The following is a 19452-nucleotide window of genomic DNA, read 5'->3' as shown; positions in this document are numbered from 1 at the left end:
GCGCCCACCCATCGGCAAGGGTGTGGCCAGAGCGGGTCGGCCACTGTTCCGCTAGCGGTGGCGATATTATGTACCACTCAAGTACCTCTTCCAGCTGCATGTTGCTTACTAAGATGTCTCCTTACATCTCGCCCCGCTGAAGTTCCTCATTCAAGTTCTTGGTGCTGACAATTTCATCGCCCTTAAGAGGAAGGCGATGTATTGCATGCTGTGCCACAGCATGTTTAAGGATCGTTTGCTTTCCTGTAAATCTTCACACAGGTTGTCGGGTTGGCGCAGGTGTATGTCAAAACGTTTCAGGATTTGATATGCCCGCATGAGAAAAAGTCGTATAGTCCCAGTGTTGCAATATGTCCACCCCCATCTTGTTAAGATTTTATGGTCCGTCCGTTTTAAGATTAGCTCCTTTGTGAGCAGACATCTCATCATCTCGAGCCATCATCTCAATGCAGTTGTTAGGATGGATACTTTGCTCGTGACGGCTCGGCTAAGAGGTGTGGTCTCAAAACGGACTTGATTTCGGTGCAAGCGGTGACATAAATTAGCTTTTGCAATTCAGATAATGCTTTTCCACCAGCATGTGACTCTCTTTAGTAAGTAATCAAACATTTTATTTACGGTACCGTATACGGTTGTTGCAGTGTTGGAGATCTCGATCTCTGCTCTCACATTTTCGCTATAGTAGTGTTTTAGCATCAGGATGTGTTAGAGACTGCGAAGCCCTACGTACAGAGTTCTACACAGCAGACACTAGGCACAAACACAACGGACAGTAGTCTTTGAAGAACTCTACATACCATCGATCGAAGCACCCTTTATGGTAGACATGACGGCAATCCAACGCCCGTACCAAATGATTTGCCTTGATGATTTCTAAGCAGATTATACTTTGATCATAGTCAGCACGATTATGAGAAACCTAGAACTGTATAACTCACCAAAATTGATGCCCACTGCTAATTCCCCTTCCATGAGGGTGATTGATCTTGTCTGACTTGCGCCACCTGACAAAAACCGTTGATGGATGCAATTCTTCGAGCCGATATAATCGACTTGACCAAGCATAAGTACCTTCTGGCTCCCTGTTAATGGTGAAATAACTGAGGGTCCTGTAAATTGATCAGCACAACTAGGCTACAGAATTTAATTGTAAACCAACCAGCAAAGAAGAACCAATACACAGAATCCAACCACCGAAATAACTCGTGCGAAGGCATCGTTAATAGCTTGATGGCCTGACAGGTTGTCGTGTGGATTTGAGTCGTTTTGAAGCATTATAGCCGTAACCAAGTACATTGTGTTTGCAAGAACGGTCAACAAGGTGGCATGGTGAAAAACGGGATGGCTTAGTATTTAGTAGCAAGGGAGGACTATATAAAGCTTTATGCTCTAGCAAGGGCCAGGTTTGTCATAACTTCCTACCGATGTCGAGGCACAGCGGCGCGGCTTGTAAAACATTGTAGCGCCAAGCCGATGTTAAAGCTCTACTGTGCCAAGCCGAATCCAAGAGCACCGCTGTGCCAAGCCGAACCAATGAGCACTGCTGTGCCATATCCAACTACTAAATTTTCCATCAGTGTACGTAGCAAAGCAGCGGCCAGCAGGGGTATAGATTGTGCGAGATTTGTCCATTGTACGGAGTTTCTTCGGATTTCGGCTCAGGCCGGTCACATAGTTCGAAAGAGCCAAGAAGTACTGTAACGTCCATTCACCCGTAACGGAACAACCACCATAACGGAACATTCATCGGTACTTTGACTTCGCAGCAACAGTGAGCTTGTGCGCATCGTAATTTTTGCGATACTTCTATATTATAATATGCTTAGACAACTTCTAAGCCCTCGTTTCTATGCCGATGCAAAAAATACGTTCACATTGGCACCCACCCGCCCAATTTATAGAGAGCTCGTCTTTAAAGCGAAAGCGACCCTCGCCTGATATAGGCTACTACTACGCCAATACTGCTAACGTGGTTTACAAGCGAGTGACGCACCCAAGCGAGTGACGCACTTTTGCCAAGACCTCACCAAAACCACGACTACACACGACTGTACAGCACCGTTAACAATAGTAATTAGAAATCGTAATACACTATTCTACTCAGAATCTACTTCTGCATCCTGCTTACATGTGCGCGAGTTGTGTCCTACCTCGCCGCAGCGTCCACAGCGTCTTTGAGACGATTCGCCTACTTCAACGCGCGCCTTCTTCTTTGCCTTCTTCCTATCGCTGCGCGCGCCAAACTCCTTTAGAGTCGTTAGTCGAAGACCTTCCTCTACTATAAGGGTCCCCTCCTTCTGTACTCGCTTTCTTTTATACGATTTACGTCGCGTGGCGGCCTCGTTAGCTGCTTCAAGCTTAGCGATACGCTTTTGCGACAACACTAAAGCATGCGCTATCATCTCTGCGCCTTTAGAGAGGCTTTTCACCGCCTTAACCATCGAAGTAGGCGAGCTATCTACATGCCTCTGAAACCTCTCGAGAACTAGCTTCGTTTGAGACCCTAGTTCTACGGTATTGCTTGGGGTTTGCGACTGCTAGGGACCGTCCTCGACCGTGGGTAACGGTGGAGTACGCAGGCGGACGTCGAGCATCGATATAACAGCCTCTGGATCGAATGGAACTAAGCCAGCGCCTTGAAAGCCTCCTAGGATATTGCTCCTTGTAATAGAGGCCTTGTAGGCGGCAATAAAGCACGGTAAGAACTCTGTTTTCGTGATGTGGGTGATCTTGTTGCGCATCAGCTTCTCGGCTTGGCACCTATACGCCTTCTTTAGCGGCGCAAAACAGCTAACGTTAAGCGGCTGCAGTAGGTGCGAGGAGTGTGGAGGCATGCAGAGGGTGATAATCTTCTTCTCCTCGCAGAGCTGGTGGAAATCGATCGAGCTGTGGCTCTCGTGACCGTCGAGAACTAGCAGGCGGTGGCTGCTAACAACCCTCCCCTTTGTATGCCTGTCAAAGTGCTCTAGCCACTCGATACTAAGCTTGTTTGTCGTCTAGCCGTTCTCAGAGACTGCAATTACCCAGTCTCGAGGCAGGCTCTCCTCCTTGTACCAGGCGGAGAGGTGGTGCTTGCCTTGGAAGATGATGAAGGGTGGAATCGCCTACCCCGTCGCGTTCATGCCCTGGATAGCTGTAACCCACTCCTGGTTGCTCTGCTGCACTGTCTTTGGCCGTCCTCGACGGTTTGCTGCTGTGACTACTGAGCCAGTCGATATCACGCCCATCATGAAGCCAGTCTCATCAAAGTTGTACGTGTCTTCGTCCTGGATGCCGTACTTGGCCTTCGTATTCTGTACTAGGCGGAACCAGCCTTGTATAACCTCAGGATCCTCGCAGAGGGCTCTACTATAGTCGTACTTTCGATTAAACTTGACTTTAAGCTCAGGGCGACGCTTTACGAAGTTTGCAGCCCACTTCTTGCCAACTGGCTTCTGATTGCGGATCTCAAGCAAAGAATTGGCCATCTCTTCAACGTCAGCGAGCCTAGGCGGATATCCTTGCTCTACTAGCTTGAGAACATGCCTAACAATCGCTACCTCTTCAGATCCTCGAAGAGCTATTGAGTTAGGCGCGCGATCGCGTCGTTGAGGCGTCCCAGCGAGTCGCCTTCGTAGTGTTGCTTCAGAGACGCTATAGATAGCTCTAGCGCGTCGCGTCGTTAGTGTCGCGTCTCTTTGGATAGCCTGTATCGCAAGCTGTATATCTGCTTCGTTTGAGATCATTTTCACGCTGTTGCGTTGAGGCATTACGACTTGATTGAAGTTTGGTGAGGTCTTGGCAAAAGTGCGTCACTCGCTTGGGTGCGTCACTCGCTTGTAAACCACGTTATTGCGACTGATAAAATACCCTTATACAGGCCTGCAAGTCTAACAGTAAACGCAAGGAGTAATAATTAGCCGCAAGGCTGTGAGGCGCGCTCAATTTATACAAGGCCGCCATCCTAGTGGGTACCTTTAATCGGAACGATTACTTATTCTGGCTAGCACAGAAGTGCCACATACTCGTGACGTAATCTGACGGACGGCGGCCGCCAGCCGGAAAGCGGGGTTGTGGCTGTCATGCCTGTGGCAGTGCAAAGTCTTCCCTGCTTCCCCATCGACCGAGTCACCTTTTGTAGATTCGCCACCTCACAAAGGTCATGGCCGGTGCCGGTCGGCCGCCCCCCTGCCTGTGGTGGCAATCGCCACTGTCATGTCGTTCAAACGACTGTTACATATCACTTATACCTATGCTTACACACCTCTGCCCTTCTGCTTTAGCACTAGCTTAATACTCTATAATTAAAGGAGCATTAATTTACTATCTTTATATTCTCTATCTGCTAACTTACTCACCATGAAGTCAGCAACTTCCCTCGGTGCTCAGGACATTCGGACTCGATCCCACAGTTCAAAATTTACGGTCTGGTAAGAAAGGAACTGCTCTAACGTCAATAAGTACTATCCATGTTGGAGCAATTTATTCATAGTCAACTTTTCCTGCGCGATAGCGCCACAGTTGATCAGAGTAGGATCAATCGTTCTTGGTGGCGCCACGCTCCTCATCTCATGACGAGCTACGGAGCTAGCTGAGGCTGGAAGGTTCGCTAATGTCATGCCTTCGGTCTCAAGATGAGCACGGATTTGGCCACGCGACATTGCAACATCATTTCTACCCTCTGTCAGAAATATTTACTATATTTCGATGTGGGTAACGGGTCATCATTGCAGCGATGGGGTCTGCCACGGTAGGTTGTGAGGCTACGGCTACTAGAAGGACAGCTGCAGGCACCATTGAATGATCTCAGAATGCTACCACTACTATAAGTGCCGCTGGAACAGCTGTACTAGACGGTCCTAACACATAGGATGTAGCAGCATAAGAGGCGGTAACGTACTGGGCGGCCGAATTCGGTGTAAGCATATCTATAATACGGTCCAGATCCGATGATGAGCAAACAGAAAGGAGCTGTTCGCTGGTTCGTGGTGTGCTCTCGTAGTGGATTCGCTTGTGAGATTCAAGTGCTTGCTCCCCTCCGCTGTGATTTGGAAAATATGTTGGCTGTACTCGAACATTGTCCACGGTTGAAGAAGTTTTGCGCTTCTTTAATCGCCCTACCGGTGTGGTACGATGTCGGCTATCTGTCTGCGAATCATCTGGCGCTCGCACAGTCTGCTTGACGAGCGCATCTCGAACCGCCTCTGGTGCCATGTTCAGATATCAGTGTGGGGTCGTGAAAAAGATATTGACCCATGCTCCAAGAAGAAGACCATTGGTGAGCCAGATCAATTGATTGTCGTAATCCTGGGAAGATCGGCCGTTCCTAAATACATCTACAGGGCATTCGATGACTGCCTCAAGGCCCTCAACTCGGCGACGATGGTATTCAATACTCTGCAAGAACGGATCTTGCCGAAGGTTATTAAGTGTGTAGTACCCTGTCGTATCCGTCAGGCTAGGATGATCGCAAAGTAGGTTCGCTGGATGAGGTGGGTGATAAAGCCAAGTAATACAGCAAAGATCGCTTGCTATCTGCGGTCGATGTTTGGTGGGGTCGTGTATAGGCGCCACGGGAGGATTATTGTGCAATTCAGACATCCTCTTGTTGCTTTGTTAGGCTTGAATCTGTGCCGGTGGTAGCGGAAGACGACAGGTTAGGAACCCACGTTCAGTCTGCTTCATTCTCTAAGACTGGAAGTTTATGATAGCAGGACTAAGTAGTGAAGTCTTATAAAAAAGTATTGTGTATACCTTTTTGGAATGACGTTTATAGAAGGAGCGACTAGAGGCGCGTCAATTGAGGCTGATTCGCGCTGTGCGGAGAAGAAATGTCGCAGTCTACGTACAGCTTGCTCGGTCCGATAAGTACTCGGTCCTATGTGAACAGAGTTTCACCATAACCCTGCTGACATCCGATCATTCCGGTATATCAACACGTAGACTTACTTCAATTCAACTTCAGTGTTCCTACCAAATTCTACTGCCTAATAGCCTATTACTTAAACCGTGATAAGAAATGAACGTGAAGAGCTCTTTAACAAGGTTGAGTTGTTTGTACATTCAAATTCGCTCAAAACCAGACGAAACATTTGCTCTTGATAGCAAGGGGAAGTGGTTTGCACAATGCCTAACGGCGCCAAATAGCTTTCGGAAGCGACTATGATGATGCGTTGCGAAAACATCGCGAACATAGTGGGCACATGACAATAGACCGAGAGCCTTAAAGTGAACACCAAACATAAGGTAGAAAGTAGGTGCGCGTGAGAAAAGATAAATGATCTTGGCATGGATCTTAGCTTCGAAGTATACCTAATATATGTGACTTGTCGACTAGAACAAATGTCGAAGCATCAACGAGAATTAGGAGGAATGTCGAACGTAGAATTCCAAGGTCATTTGCCCAAGCACCACGAGACTTAGCAAACAGTGTTGTCTTACTAAATCCAACTTCACCGTACAGTGCACGGGGATCAAAGCCTTGTATAGCATGATGTGGCTTGCAAAGACAAGTTCCATGAGAGCTGGCATTCACCTCATGCGGTCCATCCATGCAAAGATACCCCACAAGATATTTTTTCGAGGTGGAATGAGAGGCCCTCAAGGTATTCGCTGGTCTTCAAATCTATATATCATGATGTAGAGTACCGGGTATAACTCTTCGGATAGATACGGCAAACTAGGTACAGTTGTGAGAAGCAAGCTTCCGCATATCCCCCTTGCTCGTAATAGAAGTTACGTAGGGTAAGGAAACCTTTGCACGCTCCGCTTGCTGACCCTGACCACAAAATGCCCTAGGCGTACCCGAAGACTGCGCATTCACCCGTATGCCAATCGCATACGAAGCGCTTCCAACAGCAAATCTCACCAAGTGTCTCTTATGAACAACATATATCAACATGTCCTGTCCTATGGGTCCTTACCAGGGAACTTATGCTGGTAATCGGCCTTGATCATCGCAAGGAACGCGGTCGACGGGAGCTGATCCTCCACAGCCAAGTTTGTGAAGTCCATCTGCTCATGCGCTGGTACAGTGATACCCCATTTCTGTGCGTACGCAGCAGCCTCGCTCAACCGAACACTCCGATCGCCGGTCACATTTCGAATGTGTTCGATCACGCGTGTCAACATCTGCCTCTTGGATCCGTGAGGCGAGCGAACCACTCCATCCCCCATACTATAAAGGAAGTAGTCATGCAGGATTCTGTTCTTGCCACGCACCCCACTGTCTGTGCTGATATTTCGCAAGGAGGCAGCGGGGACATGGTCAGGATGGGCTTCAGCCCACACCTTAGCGTTGGCGAAGTGATGTCCGATTTTCGAGCGCCCAAAGACTCCCGGCGTTTGCAAATCATGGGCATAATTCTATAAGAGAATTCCGTCAGCTCGTTTTCTCTCCAGACTGTCAGATATGTGTAACACTTACGATGTAGCGAGCTATGTCCATGGGTTGCCAGTGCTTGCTCGCACGGACACATATCTCTCGATTGAGCGTGCATATGTTCGAAAAGTACTGCCTAGCCGTCAGTTCACTGATGAGAAATCTAAACGATGAAGAATTTGGACTTACTGTAAAGTTCTCTTCGAGTGATGTTTCGAAAGGACAGCAGGTCACATCGATCGATTCAGGCGTTCGGAAGTTAGACATCTCAGTCCCGTAAGAGGAGAAGGCGGTAGGGGGCAGCTGGTTGATGCTTTTATGCTGAATCTCGACAAATGCACGGATGCGCTCAGCACTCCAGGCCTTGTTTACGTTATCTTTTGGAAGTACACTCCCCGGTCGGAACCCAGAGTCAGTGATACCCTGTGCCCGGAGCAGCTGATGAAAGATTGGCGGAGCCGCTGGGTTTTGCTCGAATGCAGCTGCTCCACTGGGCACAGACTGCAAAGGGAACACCGATACACTAGATATAGAGGATATACCTGAAGGAAGGCCTGGAGCTGAAGCCGATGCTAGCTGCATACGTCCTTGGGGTACATGTTGAGTAGACTGAACGGGCGGGAAGCCATGTTGAAAAGGCTGTCTTGTGAACTGTGTAGACCGAAACCCACTGGGAGGTGTGAAGGTGTAGTCCTCTTGTTCCATGACATCCGCAAAGCTACCTAGGCCAATTTCCGATAACGTTCCAAGGTTGTAAACCTGGTTGTCGAAAGCAGCCCTTACCTCCGGGGGTGCAGAGTCAAGCAGCCCGGGGACGAATAGGAAGATCATCATCCACTCGTCGGCTAAGAGCTTGTTTGACAGCCAGTAACGGTGGCCAGCAGCTAGCTCGATGGGCGTGGCGGGAAGAAAGGCGTGCCTAGAGCTGTATTTCCAGATGCACTCTAAGAGCGGGGTAACAGCGTTGTTTGTCATGCAGGTGTAGTCGGCCTTGATGAGGGCTGTAGTGAGGATCGGCTGAGGCGTCCGGACTTGAAACTCGGCAACGACGTCATTCGAGGGGCCTAGGTTGGACGTCATGGCATCAGACTGGGAGATGTTCACTGGTCTAGCTGAAACGGTGGTGACTAGTATCACTGTCAGCATTGTAACTCGCATACCAGCGCAATGTGTCACAAACCATTCGGGAAGATATCGAATTGGGTCTGTGGCAAGGTCGTCGTTGGGTTCAGCGCCGTTAGTTCAGGTAGGTCTGCGCTGCTACCGCTTGATGAGTGTGACCGTGAAGCAGAAGGCCTCCTGTACGCCATCTTCGTGAGTTTCTGCGAGATTCAACCGAGGAGTTTTCTGAGTGTAGTAAGTCGAAGGGTGAGCTATATAAGTTGAACTATGAAGAAAGTACATCATGAGTCCGTGCCCCCAGACAATGACCTGCTCGCGGTGAATCCTGCTCACAGCCAGTACGCAGCTCGATAGGGCCTCGCCCTGCGTGAGAACAGCAGGGTTCTGAGACACAGTGTTGACCAACAATGCTTGGCAAATTCTCTGAGGGTGGCAGGTACGACTACTGAGACACCCTGTCAACATTCAATCCATTAGCATTTTCGACTCTAATCACAAGTATCTTGCCAAGGTTTTTGATCCATTGTCTTAATAGATTCTGATTTAGCTATACCCATAGCTTAGCAACGACACTTCATAGCGAATGTGGTCGAGGCTTCAGTTCCATCGCGCTCCTTTCTGTCAAGCAATAGAGTCTTTATAGATACGAGATGCACCGCGATAGTGGAAGTAGAGGTATATTGCCTTGTAAGACTAGAGACGAACCGCTGTCGAGCCACAACAGCGGTAAGGTAGGCTAATATACTGCGATTGCTTGGCATAACGGCCCGAACGGGCCCGGAGTAGCCTGGTGCCTGACACTTTCGATGACATTGAACGAATTGGCTGTTACCAAACCAGCTCCCCATACAATAAATGTATTAAAGATCGTGGGCTCAACGTTCCATCGCCATGGCGTGGCGGGTGCTGCAGTAAGTATATTTTCAGTCAGGATGAAGGTGCAACCTATTCGACTACCACTAGGACAACAAAGTCTATATGTATCGGTGTCTGACCTGTATATTGTATTTCTGGCTCCTGATACACTCACATTAATCAACAGCGATTCAGGCGCATCAATATCCCGCCATCCAATGTCTTGGGCAATCTCTACGCACCTGCCGGCTACGTCGCATTGGACTTGTAGAGTAAGATGAAAAAACGACCGTAATGGGACTCGTACACACCACAGAAGCATCATATGACTTATAGATTTAATATACCCAGCGATTTTGTCATGAAGTCATGTATATGACTTCTCTGAAGTTTTTGGTAGTACGCATATAGCGTGCTGTGAGTCTAATATGCTCTCGTGTCTCCACTTTAAAAGCAACTGTTAACGCCCGCAGTCCCTTGCGTAAAAGGCGGCAGTTTGCACCTACACGATCGCTTATTAGTCGCTTGTGGCGTGAATGACAGTGAAGTTGCCCCGATCAGGGTGAACGCGCAGTTTCGTGCGCCTCGATAGTTCGTGATTTAGAGGCGGCTTTGGGGCACAGACGGCGTGACCAGATCAACTGGACCCTCAATCGCTGTTTGAAAGGATAAAGCCGCTGCGAATTTCTAGAAATCACTTTCATTTCTCCAACCCCACAAAAGATTGGACTGTACCGGCACGACACTGTCGCCATGTTCTACAACAACGTTTCCAACCGATTCGCCTTCTCGAATTCTGCAACCAAGATTTCTCGCGTCATCTCAACTTCTGACAGTCCTTCGAAGCCAAGCATCAGCGTCGATGAAGAGCCGACTCGTAAGATGACAGGTACTGCCGGTATGATGCGAACACCCCATACTCATCTTTTCTGCATCTCTGACAACGCCCAGGAGGAATGCAGACCAGGACTAAGCGCCATACACGAGCTAATTCTCTTGATGTCTTCCTCGCGCTAGATTTTGACGAGTTTTCCCTCTCACCATCACCATCGCTGTCGTCTCGCGCTGTACTTCCAATCGGTGTGGAGGATCTTAAGCACGCCCCCCTGATTGACGGGTGCATTGCGAGGATGCTCAGTGAAATGGAGGACGTTAAGAAGTCATCCCCAAGCTTTCGCACAACACGCATTCGAGGTGAACACAACAACCGCAACGGCTTCGTCTCAGCATTGCGTCGCTATCCCATTCAGACAGTCTTCGCCCGCTATGTCACCATGTACGATCTCGAAGCAGTGGCGTGCACGTCTTCGGCGATTTCAAACTCTTTGAACCTAAAGGAGACTAGGGAGATGTGGGAGGCCAAAGTCAAGAATGATAGGGGTGATAAGGCGAGGAAGACTACAAGGCGCGAGTCGTACTACAAAGCGCTCGAAAACATGCCTGAGCCTCGAAAGCGGACGCTAGATGGAGATGAACAGGTCGCCTATGTACCATCGTGGCGTCCCCAGTCGCGGGGACCCAAAAGGGTCAAGGCGGTATCTGGACATGTGTAAATGAACGAGACCTTGTAGATACACTCTAGTGTACTTGCCATCGCAGATTTAAAGACGTGGCGCACAAGTAAAGCAACCGATAGCAATTGAATATGGGAATCCTGATGAATGAAGCCTCTCAAGTTACAGTGCACCATGCAAGTTGTCTATCGATCGATGGCGTTCTTAGAGGGAGTCCAAAATAACTTAAAGGTTCCATGTCAGTCGTAAATGGGGCGGTGCTGTCGGCCTGGTCGTGATGAAGTTTGTTATGTCGTGCTGCAAGCTTCACACGCCGCTTTTCGTCTCAAGCGTGTGTACTATCCGCAAGAGTGTCTCGCCAGGGTGGCTATCATCGTGATTGTTAGCAGCAAATGATTCCAGTCAGACGCCATCGGGCTGGCCCTTCCAACCTGTGAGGATTCTGCGTTCATTAGAGTCACCCAAGCAAGATTGCGCAGATTCCTGCTTGACTCAACCGGCTGAGCTGCAAATGACCTCGAGGCATTAGTCGCGTTCTGCGAGAAAATACCCAGGCAAAGCCCTTTGAGCGAACTCATGGAAACTAGATCAGCAAGAAAGGTTTCCGAGTGGTTCTCATCTGTACCTTCACGTCTGACCCTGTAGGCAGTGTCGCCCAGTGGATGTATAGAAATTTCCAAGACTTGAACGATCGTTCTCAACAGTCAACCTAATTTGTCGTGCTTCCATGACCGTGGTATTTAGTGAATGTGTAGCTCGTTGTACCTGGTCACGAAAGAATACTTGGTACCTCTTATGATTGTATCCTCTTTCAAGTGCCTCTACAAGAAGCTTTGTAGTGAGGGAAAACGGGAGGAGGTAGCACGCATCCAAAGAAAAGTTCACGAGCACCTCTTGTGGTGAAGTAGACCCTCTTCATCCCAACGCTATTGCAGCTCTACAGACCATTGTCGGTCCTGAACCTCAACGCCCTCCCCGTCCCGCTGTCAGTCTACCAACTCAGTCCTCCGCTTTCTCCTTCTACGCAGGCTTGTATTATTTGACTGCTGTTCCAGGCGGGATATCTAGTTCAGGGACGGCCGGTGCTGTTGCGGCACATCAAGCGCCCGCGGTAGGACAGCACAACCTATCCTTATTACAAGTACCTTGAAAAATCCCGACCCAGGTTGTTATAGTTCCACCACTTTCGTTACCAATATCCCTCAAGCTCAATAAGCACATGAATCCACCGCACATGTCTGACAACGTATGTTCAGGACAAGGCAGCGGGAGAGCCTGAAATGGTCTCAACCGGGCCATATACTGCAAAGCACCACCTGCGTATCTGGACCGCAGTGGACTAATCACGTACGAGATCACATTTCTTGACATGATGGCGGTAAGCTTCCATCCCCTTTCCATACTCGGTGTTCTACTCTTACTAACTCGCGACTATCTAGTATATTCGATTGGCATATCAACCCGACGGCTTTCTCGGCCTTACACACTTAGCCTGCAAAGCTTACCAGGTCGTTGCGCAGATGATGGTAAGTTAATTCAGATATTCGGCATATAACATCATCATCATCATGCTAATCTTACTAGCTTTGGGCGAGAGACCTCGACAAGGGTACCAACCTAGACAATAAGCTGAGGCTCCTAAGTAGAGCACTGTTTGTGTCAGAACGCAGCCCCGCACCATTACGCTATGCAACCAAAAAAGTTACATATGATCAGTGAATCACTGATCAGGGTGCAGGACAGTATGCATCGTCAGCTAGGCCTGACAGCTTGTCCAGCACAAAAGGATTGGAAAATCCACCAGCGATGATATTATCGTTGCGGAAACATATGGACCCCCTTGTTAAATCACGTGAATATCCCAGTCGATTACCAGTAGTAATTGTCACCAAAAGCAGAGTAAATGTTCACGATTAGTCATGGTTAGGGTATAGTAGCATGTAGGGCTTCAAGTAGACGTTTTAGAGACTTTTAGAGACCTGTATAGGTAAATATAGTGTAGTGGTGAGCTTTTAAGAGGTAGTAGAGCGTATTAGTGGGCGTTTAGGAGGTTGTAACAGGTGTAGGATACCTCAGGGGTAGAGGTAGGTAGAGGCGGGGTAGTGAAGGTTTAGGACGGCGTGTAAGCTTACAGGGGTTCTTAATAAGATAATCGGTCCTAAAGTAGCGTACTAGGGTGAATCTAGGGCATGTAGGAGTCTCTAGATGTGCCGGAGACATGGGAGGAAAGCTAAATCGCTGGGTATATACTGTTTTGCAGTACCCACCCACATTTCTCAGTATCCATCTACATTCTATCTGCTCTTTCTCTCCCTACAGCAGCGACAAGGCGTTAATCGAAGTTAATCTCGGTAGCGGTAAAGGTGTAGGATTAATTTGAATCATCGGGGAGACGAATTACGCTTATATATAATAGTTAATATGCCCGCTACGTCGTCGCGGCGTCGTACGCTTACCTAGAAAGCTCGTGAGGAGCAGGAAAGACGTTAGAAGCGTAATAAGAGACGACGTAGGATCATAGAGATCTCCGATATAAGCAGTGAACGTTCAGCGACGCCCTCTACTCCCTTACAGCCGTATCCGAACCTCTCCTAGCTAGGTGCTAGAGCTCAGCTAGTAGATAAAGACAGCGGAAGCGATACTGTAGCTAATAAGGAGATCCACGACGACGATAACCAGCAAGACTCAGCTCTTAGCAGCTTTTCTAGAGGTATCTTTGTTAGAGATCGCTCAAGCCCAGCTATACAGGACGCCTGTGAGGGGTAGTTATAGGCAATAGTATTTGCTTCACACTACAAGAGAATAGTGGGGGAAAGCTCTGTATTACTACACTAGGTGGGGAGGTCGTGAGAATAATTCTTGCCCCTCTGCTAACGCGCGGGGCGCAGCTTATGAGCAGGTTTGGAGGCCAAGGCGATTACGAGAAAAGCAAACATGTTGAGACCATAATCGTCCCCCTCGTTCAGCCTCTGCTATCCCGTGTTACAAAGTTAGTATTAACGCAGCAGCGGTATATACCGTACTCTAGAAACTCCTTAAGGCTCTTAAACGACTCTATAATGCCGTAGTTCCTCCGTACCTAGCTCTTTAGCACCCGAAAAGACTGCTTAATAGGGTTGTAATTAGGTAAGTAAGGAGGCAACAGGACAAGTCGAACGCCTGCTGCATCACAGAGAGCTTGTACTCAAGGAGACTAGTGGCTTAAAGCGTTGTCCATAATAATAATTAATCGCGGGCCAGGCCAGAGGTTGCACAAAGGGAGAACTTAGTGCTCCATGAACGCTTTAAAGAGCTGCTTTGTTAGCCCTCCCTGCAGTATTTCCTACGCAAAGTAACTATTCACGTCCATTGCTGGTATCACCAAAACTCTCCTTGTTCGATTGCCAAAGTATAGAGCAATTGCGGCAGTTCCTAAGGGCGCCTAGGCTCTTTTCCTATTAGCAGTTCGCTTATTTACTACACTCTTATTAAGTGCTACAATCTAAATAGGATCCCATCCTCTCGTTAATAGGTAGAAAACCTCTCGTAGCAGCTCATTACAATCCTTAGTGTGCTTTAAAGCTACTTTTCAACTCTATTAGACCCAGTAGAGGTAATCAAAGACGGTACGCTCGGCGATAACAAGGTTGTACCCGTCGAATAGGAACTCAACCATCTCGTCCAAATACGCCGTCGGCTTCTCACGGAGGTACTCTAGCAGGGCCTATCTTGTAGCATTAGTACGCTGGTTTGCAGTCGTCGTCTCTCCTTATACATTCTCCTAAGCCTTTACTATTAATTAAGGCTTCCCTTAAACGGTTAAATCAGGAGGATAAGGGCTTCCGTATAGGTCAAGACTGAGCTCAATACGCTTCACTGTATTGCGGCTAACACTACGGTTCCTAGCGATCCATTTGAATGGACGTTGATAAGAAAGATCAAGGAGAACAGTCTGCAAAAGGCCTGCTTTAAGCTTTCGACCCATAACAAGAGGTTTACAAGTGAACAAGATGTAATTTACAGCTCAAAATCCCGATCCTTGACCTCTATATACCCCTATACTACTCTAATACTAATCCCAGAACGTCACCTTGACGATCTCTCCCAGATCCAGGGGGGTCCATATGTTTTCGCAGGCACCGATAAGATCGTCTCAAGCTGGTCTCATAGACACGGCATCTCCAACTTGACCGCAGATGTACCTCTACAGCGACTTCACCACAGCGTAACTCGCCAACCTCAAGGTCAGAACGGTGGTCGTCTCACCATCGCTATCGAATATGCATACGCCCATGGTCATTGGGACATCATGCTAAGCCAGGTCAAACAGTACATCTAACACTTCAACCTTGACGTGCCTGGGGATCTCGCTAAGAATGCCGACGTGCTGGCTACCGAGGAGTTCGAGTACACTTATCGGACGGCAACTCACTAAGAACATCTCTCCGGTTTTAGGCATGTGCATTCTGACTTCTACTTACTTTTCGTAGGGTTAGGTGAGAGCATCGATTGTACCATTTACTTTGTACATGTTTGTTTGACATTATGATATCACGGCCAATCAGATCATGAGAGCCATCATTTGTTATTGAAGTGTTTGCGGAAGGGATTACATATCTAGTTTGTATGCGTACGCGAGGCATTTGAGGTCTGATTGATCGCTCGGTCGATATGATGAAGGGCTTTCCGGTCATGTATAGCATATGCTTCAGAGTTCCATACCCCTTTTCTTTAATGGTCATAGTTCGCGTTCATAATGCAGAATTCTGCTCCAAATTTCCGTCTCGATCATTGCATGATAGCCTGGCGCTGTTGCTCCGTCGTTTGCAGATGCAGGATGTCTGTAGCGATAGGATCATCGGTTGAGCATCTCGATTGAGATGACTTAATTAGTTGTAGCTTCTATACAATTTGCTATCCGATAATGAATGATCCTTCTCCAGACTGCATGCTGCACATCAGATTGCTAGATAAGCCTTTGCGTTGTCCGTAGCTGCGCCACCCGACGCCTAATGTACGGCGAAGCGACCACGCCGCATGCGCTATTGAGGCGTACAGTAGGTATTACTGGCACGGCAATCTTAATTCGTTGCGCACGTACCGTTCTTGATTCTAAGCACAATAGTTTCGGTCACAGTACAATACGTGTAGCTGCGCTCAGCGATGCCAGCCCCTTCAATACTCTGATTCTCGTAATATCTCGCAGCACATCGTTCAATAGTTCTCCCTCCCAGCATCTCAATCTATCACGAAACGCGGTTGGGCAGAAGAAAAATAAGCTTCACGGAGGATTGAATGATCCCAGGGATAGTGCTGTGCCGTACGGTGATGCCGGCGATATACCAACAACTATTATGCACGAAGCGACCAATTCGCGTAGAAATAGTCACATGTCGTCAGCTGTTGATCAGTAATTGATCGTCCAAAGCGATAGTCGGGCAGACTGTCTCCAACTGCATACAACACGATCATGCCACCATACACATCGGCAGTCATCATCCAACACCGTGCGGTCCCATGTCAATCGCATATGACTTCAACCGGTGGATTCCCATCGGCGAATTCGCGGGATGACATGTAACGGAACGACTCCTGCCATCCTTCGCATGAACACGGGAAATGGCCAACTCTTAACTACACACGCGGCGCGGGTTGTCGACGAGCGAGCAGTAGTTTGTTTCCAACAGACGTGCGACGTTGATGCCGTTTCAAAGAGGGGGCAGGGGGCAGGAAAAACAAACGAGCCACACCCAACAAACAGCCTTGCTGGCCTCGTTTCCAAGGAACACGTTCGCTGACTCTTTAGGTGCGCGGGCCTCAAATCTTGACAACGTTGGGTCTAGCCTTACCGCATGAAGACGGCACGGTTTCAGGCTTCATGCACGCCAGCTGCGCCTGTACGCCGTTTTGCAGCAGCGCGCACTGTTGGTGTTTTGCGCGACGCTGATGTCGTGGTTGGACGACAGCCGCGAGATCCAACACAAGAGAACGCAAATTGTCGCCTGTGAAACTGCGGATAATACTTCGCCTTGCTGCAAAAGCCCACTCTGAGGCAGTGACAGGCGCAGGTTGGAGGATATTTGGTGGCGGATATTCACTGCCCCGCGCTGCCCCTGGTCATCATTTTAAGGCGTCGGACCCTTGGCGTGGAGATACCTTGCATGCCATCCCCCTGGGTAACATATAATTGCAGTCACGGCAGGTTGGTGATCGGCATGAACATATACGCCTGTGTCCCTTTTGGTGCCTTTTCTTGTCTTACAAACATTGTTTCTTCCATATAACGGCTTTATTCGCTTCTTAACAAACATCTATTAACCACCGGACGCGATCGCATATATCAACCACACGCTTTCTTCTTGAATCTAAATCGCAACTACAGTTTTCTCTACACTTGTATCTCACCACAATGTCTTACCCACCACTTTCGCCTAGCGGACTTCCCAACTCACCACGAGCAAATCGCCAAATGCAGATGCTTTCTCCTCTCGACACATCATTCTCATCTGATTCATCGCAAACACCATCGCCATACTCGAGCACATCTAAAAAGCAATCACACAAGGCCCGCGACATCTTCGCCGACGCTATCATACCTCTCAGCCCAGCGTCGTCAACAAGTTCGACAAGGAAAGCGAACCCCTACGAAGGCCTCGAACCGCGGAAGCGCAGCGGCCTTGCACGACTCTTCTGCTGTCTCGGTCGCGAAGAGCGCGCAAGGCGGCGTGTGAACAGGAGTTTGGAGTTTGAGAAGGTTGGCGAAGACTGTCATTGGTCGGAGTACTAGGATTCAACTTCACCTTGTCAACAACATATTCTATGGGGATCTTGCGGCTGTGCAATACCCGGCCGCCTGACCGCTGCGATTTGAAACGCGACACAACGGGATACCAACTCACCGAATCGCCAAACATCTGACAGCTCGGATACCGAGCGAACATCTTGTCGGATCCTCCCGCGTCCGAATGACGAAACAATCTGCGATGCGAATGTTTATCGCATGCTCAAACACTTGCGATACAGATATCGCTTTCACAACGTCACTGCGACGTTTCTTATGTTCATATTTACAACATGTTCCCGGACCCAAGTCTTCCGGTTTCTTTGGGGCATTGCTATTGTCTGGGTAGACTTGCAACTGCAGGAAAAAAAATTTTATGTACAGCGTTGGTGTTGGATCATTCTGCTGTATCCGGCTCCAAGGCAGAAATCATTTGACGCGCAAAACTGGGAGAGCAAGCGCGATAGCGTCTAAGACGAGAAAGGTAATCAATACTATTATCATACCATGTCCACGTTCTCATCTATTGTGTCGCTTGCCTCATGCTTTGCTCTCGCTTCTCACCAATTGTCTGATCAACAAACTCCTCAAACTGCAAAGCCTCCCTGCCCAACATCCACTCCATCACATTGCTGTTCCCTACCAATCCCCTCCCATTATAGAACAGAATCATCCTCTCTGCTGCATCCGTACTCCTCTTATCCGCATCTTCAGCATCTTCAAGCTTATACAACCTCATAAGCAACGCATCCACCGCATCTCTAAAAGCCTTTCTCTCAACCGCCACGTCCTTGCCAATCTTCCCTTCGATGACACGCAAAGCCTCACCAAAGCTAATAGGCCTATGCGTCGACGTAAGCGGATACAGCGCATAAAAATGCCTCTCCCGTTGCTCCGCCACAACCTTGAACACGTCCGCCAAATCACTCAAAGCCAGCATTGAGAACTTATTCTCTGTGCTCCACAGCGCCGGAAACACAGGCTTCTCCTGCTTTGCGAGCATAGCAACAGGGATATTGTCCATAAAAGTGCTTGGCTGGAGAATCGTATATGGGATCCCTGATTCCATGATCCACTCTTCGACATGGCGTTTACAGTCATGGTTCAACATCTTGGTAAACTGGCTGTTCAACACACTACTCAGGATGAAGTGCTTGAATATGCCGGCGCCGTTGAAGTAGGCGGAGACGGCGGCGTCGATCATCATTTTGCCGATTTCGGTTTCGTGGGGGTGGTAAGAGGGGCCTATGTGAATGGCTGTTGTGACGTTCTCGAGGAGGGAGGCGCAGTTTGACGGGGAGTAGAGATCGGTTTGGATGACCTCTGCGTGGGGATAGTCATGCTGAAGACGGACTTTGGATGAGGAGGAGTGGACGGCTAGGCGGATGTTCTTCAGTTGGAGAGGCGAGGGAGAAGTTTGCCGGCTTGTTTGCCGGATGCAGAGGTGACTAAGAGGAGGTGTTCCGAGGGTTCTGCTGGCATGATTGTTGTTGTGGTTTGCTCGGACGAGGTGAGGGTTGTTTCGGGTGTGATGTGCTTATACTTGTAAGGATGTAAGAATGTGACGTCAAGATTCGTTCCCATGTTACATTCTTACATGATATCTATGTTCAATCGGCCCATTGGATGTTGAGGAGGGGTTCACGGATGGAGTACACGGCATCGGTGAAGAATGCAACAAGACCCTCATGCCATCCAGCTACAAGCTCAACACCAGCATATTATGATTCCCAAATGTCATACATGACTAGGACTAGTCGAGAGGAGAACTCTACTGAGAAACTTCTATTTTCCATAATAGCAAGTCGTTCAAGATAGGGAGAAAAAGTCGACGTGAGTAT

General features: G+C 48.6%; 4 protein-coding genes across 4 annotated transcripts; 2 read left to right on the top strand and 2 right to left on the bottom strand.

The window, feature by feature from the left end:
* Positions 1–6888: 6888 nt before the first annotated feature.
* Positions 6889–8670, bottom strand: ALTATR162_LOCUS2980 (uncharacterized protein; the record flags this gene model as incomplete). The annotated part of the gene is made up of 4 exons (XM_043310586.1): positions 6889–7344; positions 7406–7492; positions 7550–8487; positions 8541–8670. The coding sequence occupies 4 exons, from the start codon at positions 8668–8670 to the stop codon at positions 6889–6891; spliced, it is 1611 nt and encodes a 536-aa protein (XP_043166521.1).
* Positions 8671–10090: 1420 nt separating this feature from the next.
* ALTATR162_LOCUS2979 (uncharacterized protein) lies at positions 10091–10890 on the top strand (the record flags this gene model as incomplete). Its single annotated transcript, XM_043310585.1, has 2 exons — positions 10091–10235; positions 10289–10890. 2 exons carry the CDS (start codon positions 10091–10093, stop codon positions 10888–10890), a joined length of 747 nt encoding a protein of 248 aa, XP_043166520.1.
* Positions 10891–17239: 6349 nt separating this feature from the next.
* Positions 17240–17617, top strand: ALTATR162_LOCUS2978 (uncharacterized protein; the record flags this gene model as incomplete). The annotated part of the gene is made up of 1 exon (XM_043310584.1): positions 17240–17617. One exon carries the CDS (start codon positions 17240–17242, stop codon positions 17615–17617), a length of 378 nt encoding a protein of 125 aa, XP_043166519.1.
* Positions 17618–18134: 517 nt separating this feature from the next.
* ALTATR162_LOCUS2977 (uncharacterized protein) lies at positions 18135–18818 on the bottom strand (the record flags this gene model as incomplete). Its single annotated transcript, XM_043310583.1, has 1 exon — positions 18135–18818. The coding sequence occupies one exon, from the start codon at positions 18816–18818 to the stop codon at positions 18135–18137; it is 684 nt and encodes a 227-aa protein (XP_043166518.1).
* Positions 18819–19452: the final 634 nt, after the last annotated feature.

Source organism: Alternaria atra (genome assembly GCF_907166805.1).
Source record: "Alternaria atra isolate CS162 genome assembly, contig: 22, whole genome shotgun sequence".
Classification (NCBI taxonomy): domain Eukaryota; kingdom Fungi; phylum Ascomycota; class Dothideomycetes; order Pleosporales; family Pleosporaceae; genus Alternaria; species Alternaria atra.
Note: the sequence above shows the minus strand (reverse complement) of the source record. Positions and strands in the feature narration are given on the sequence as shown.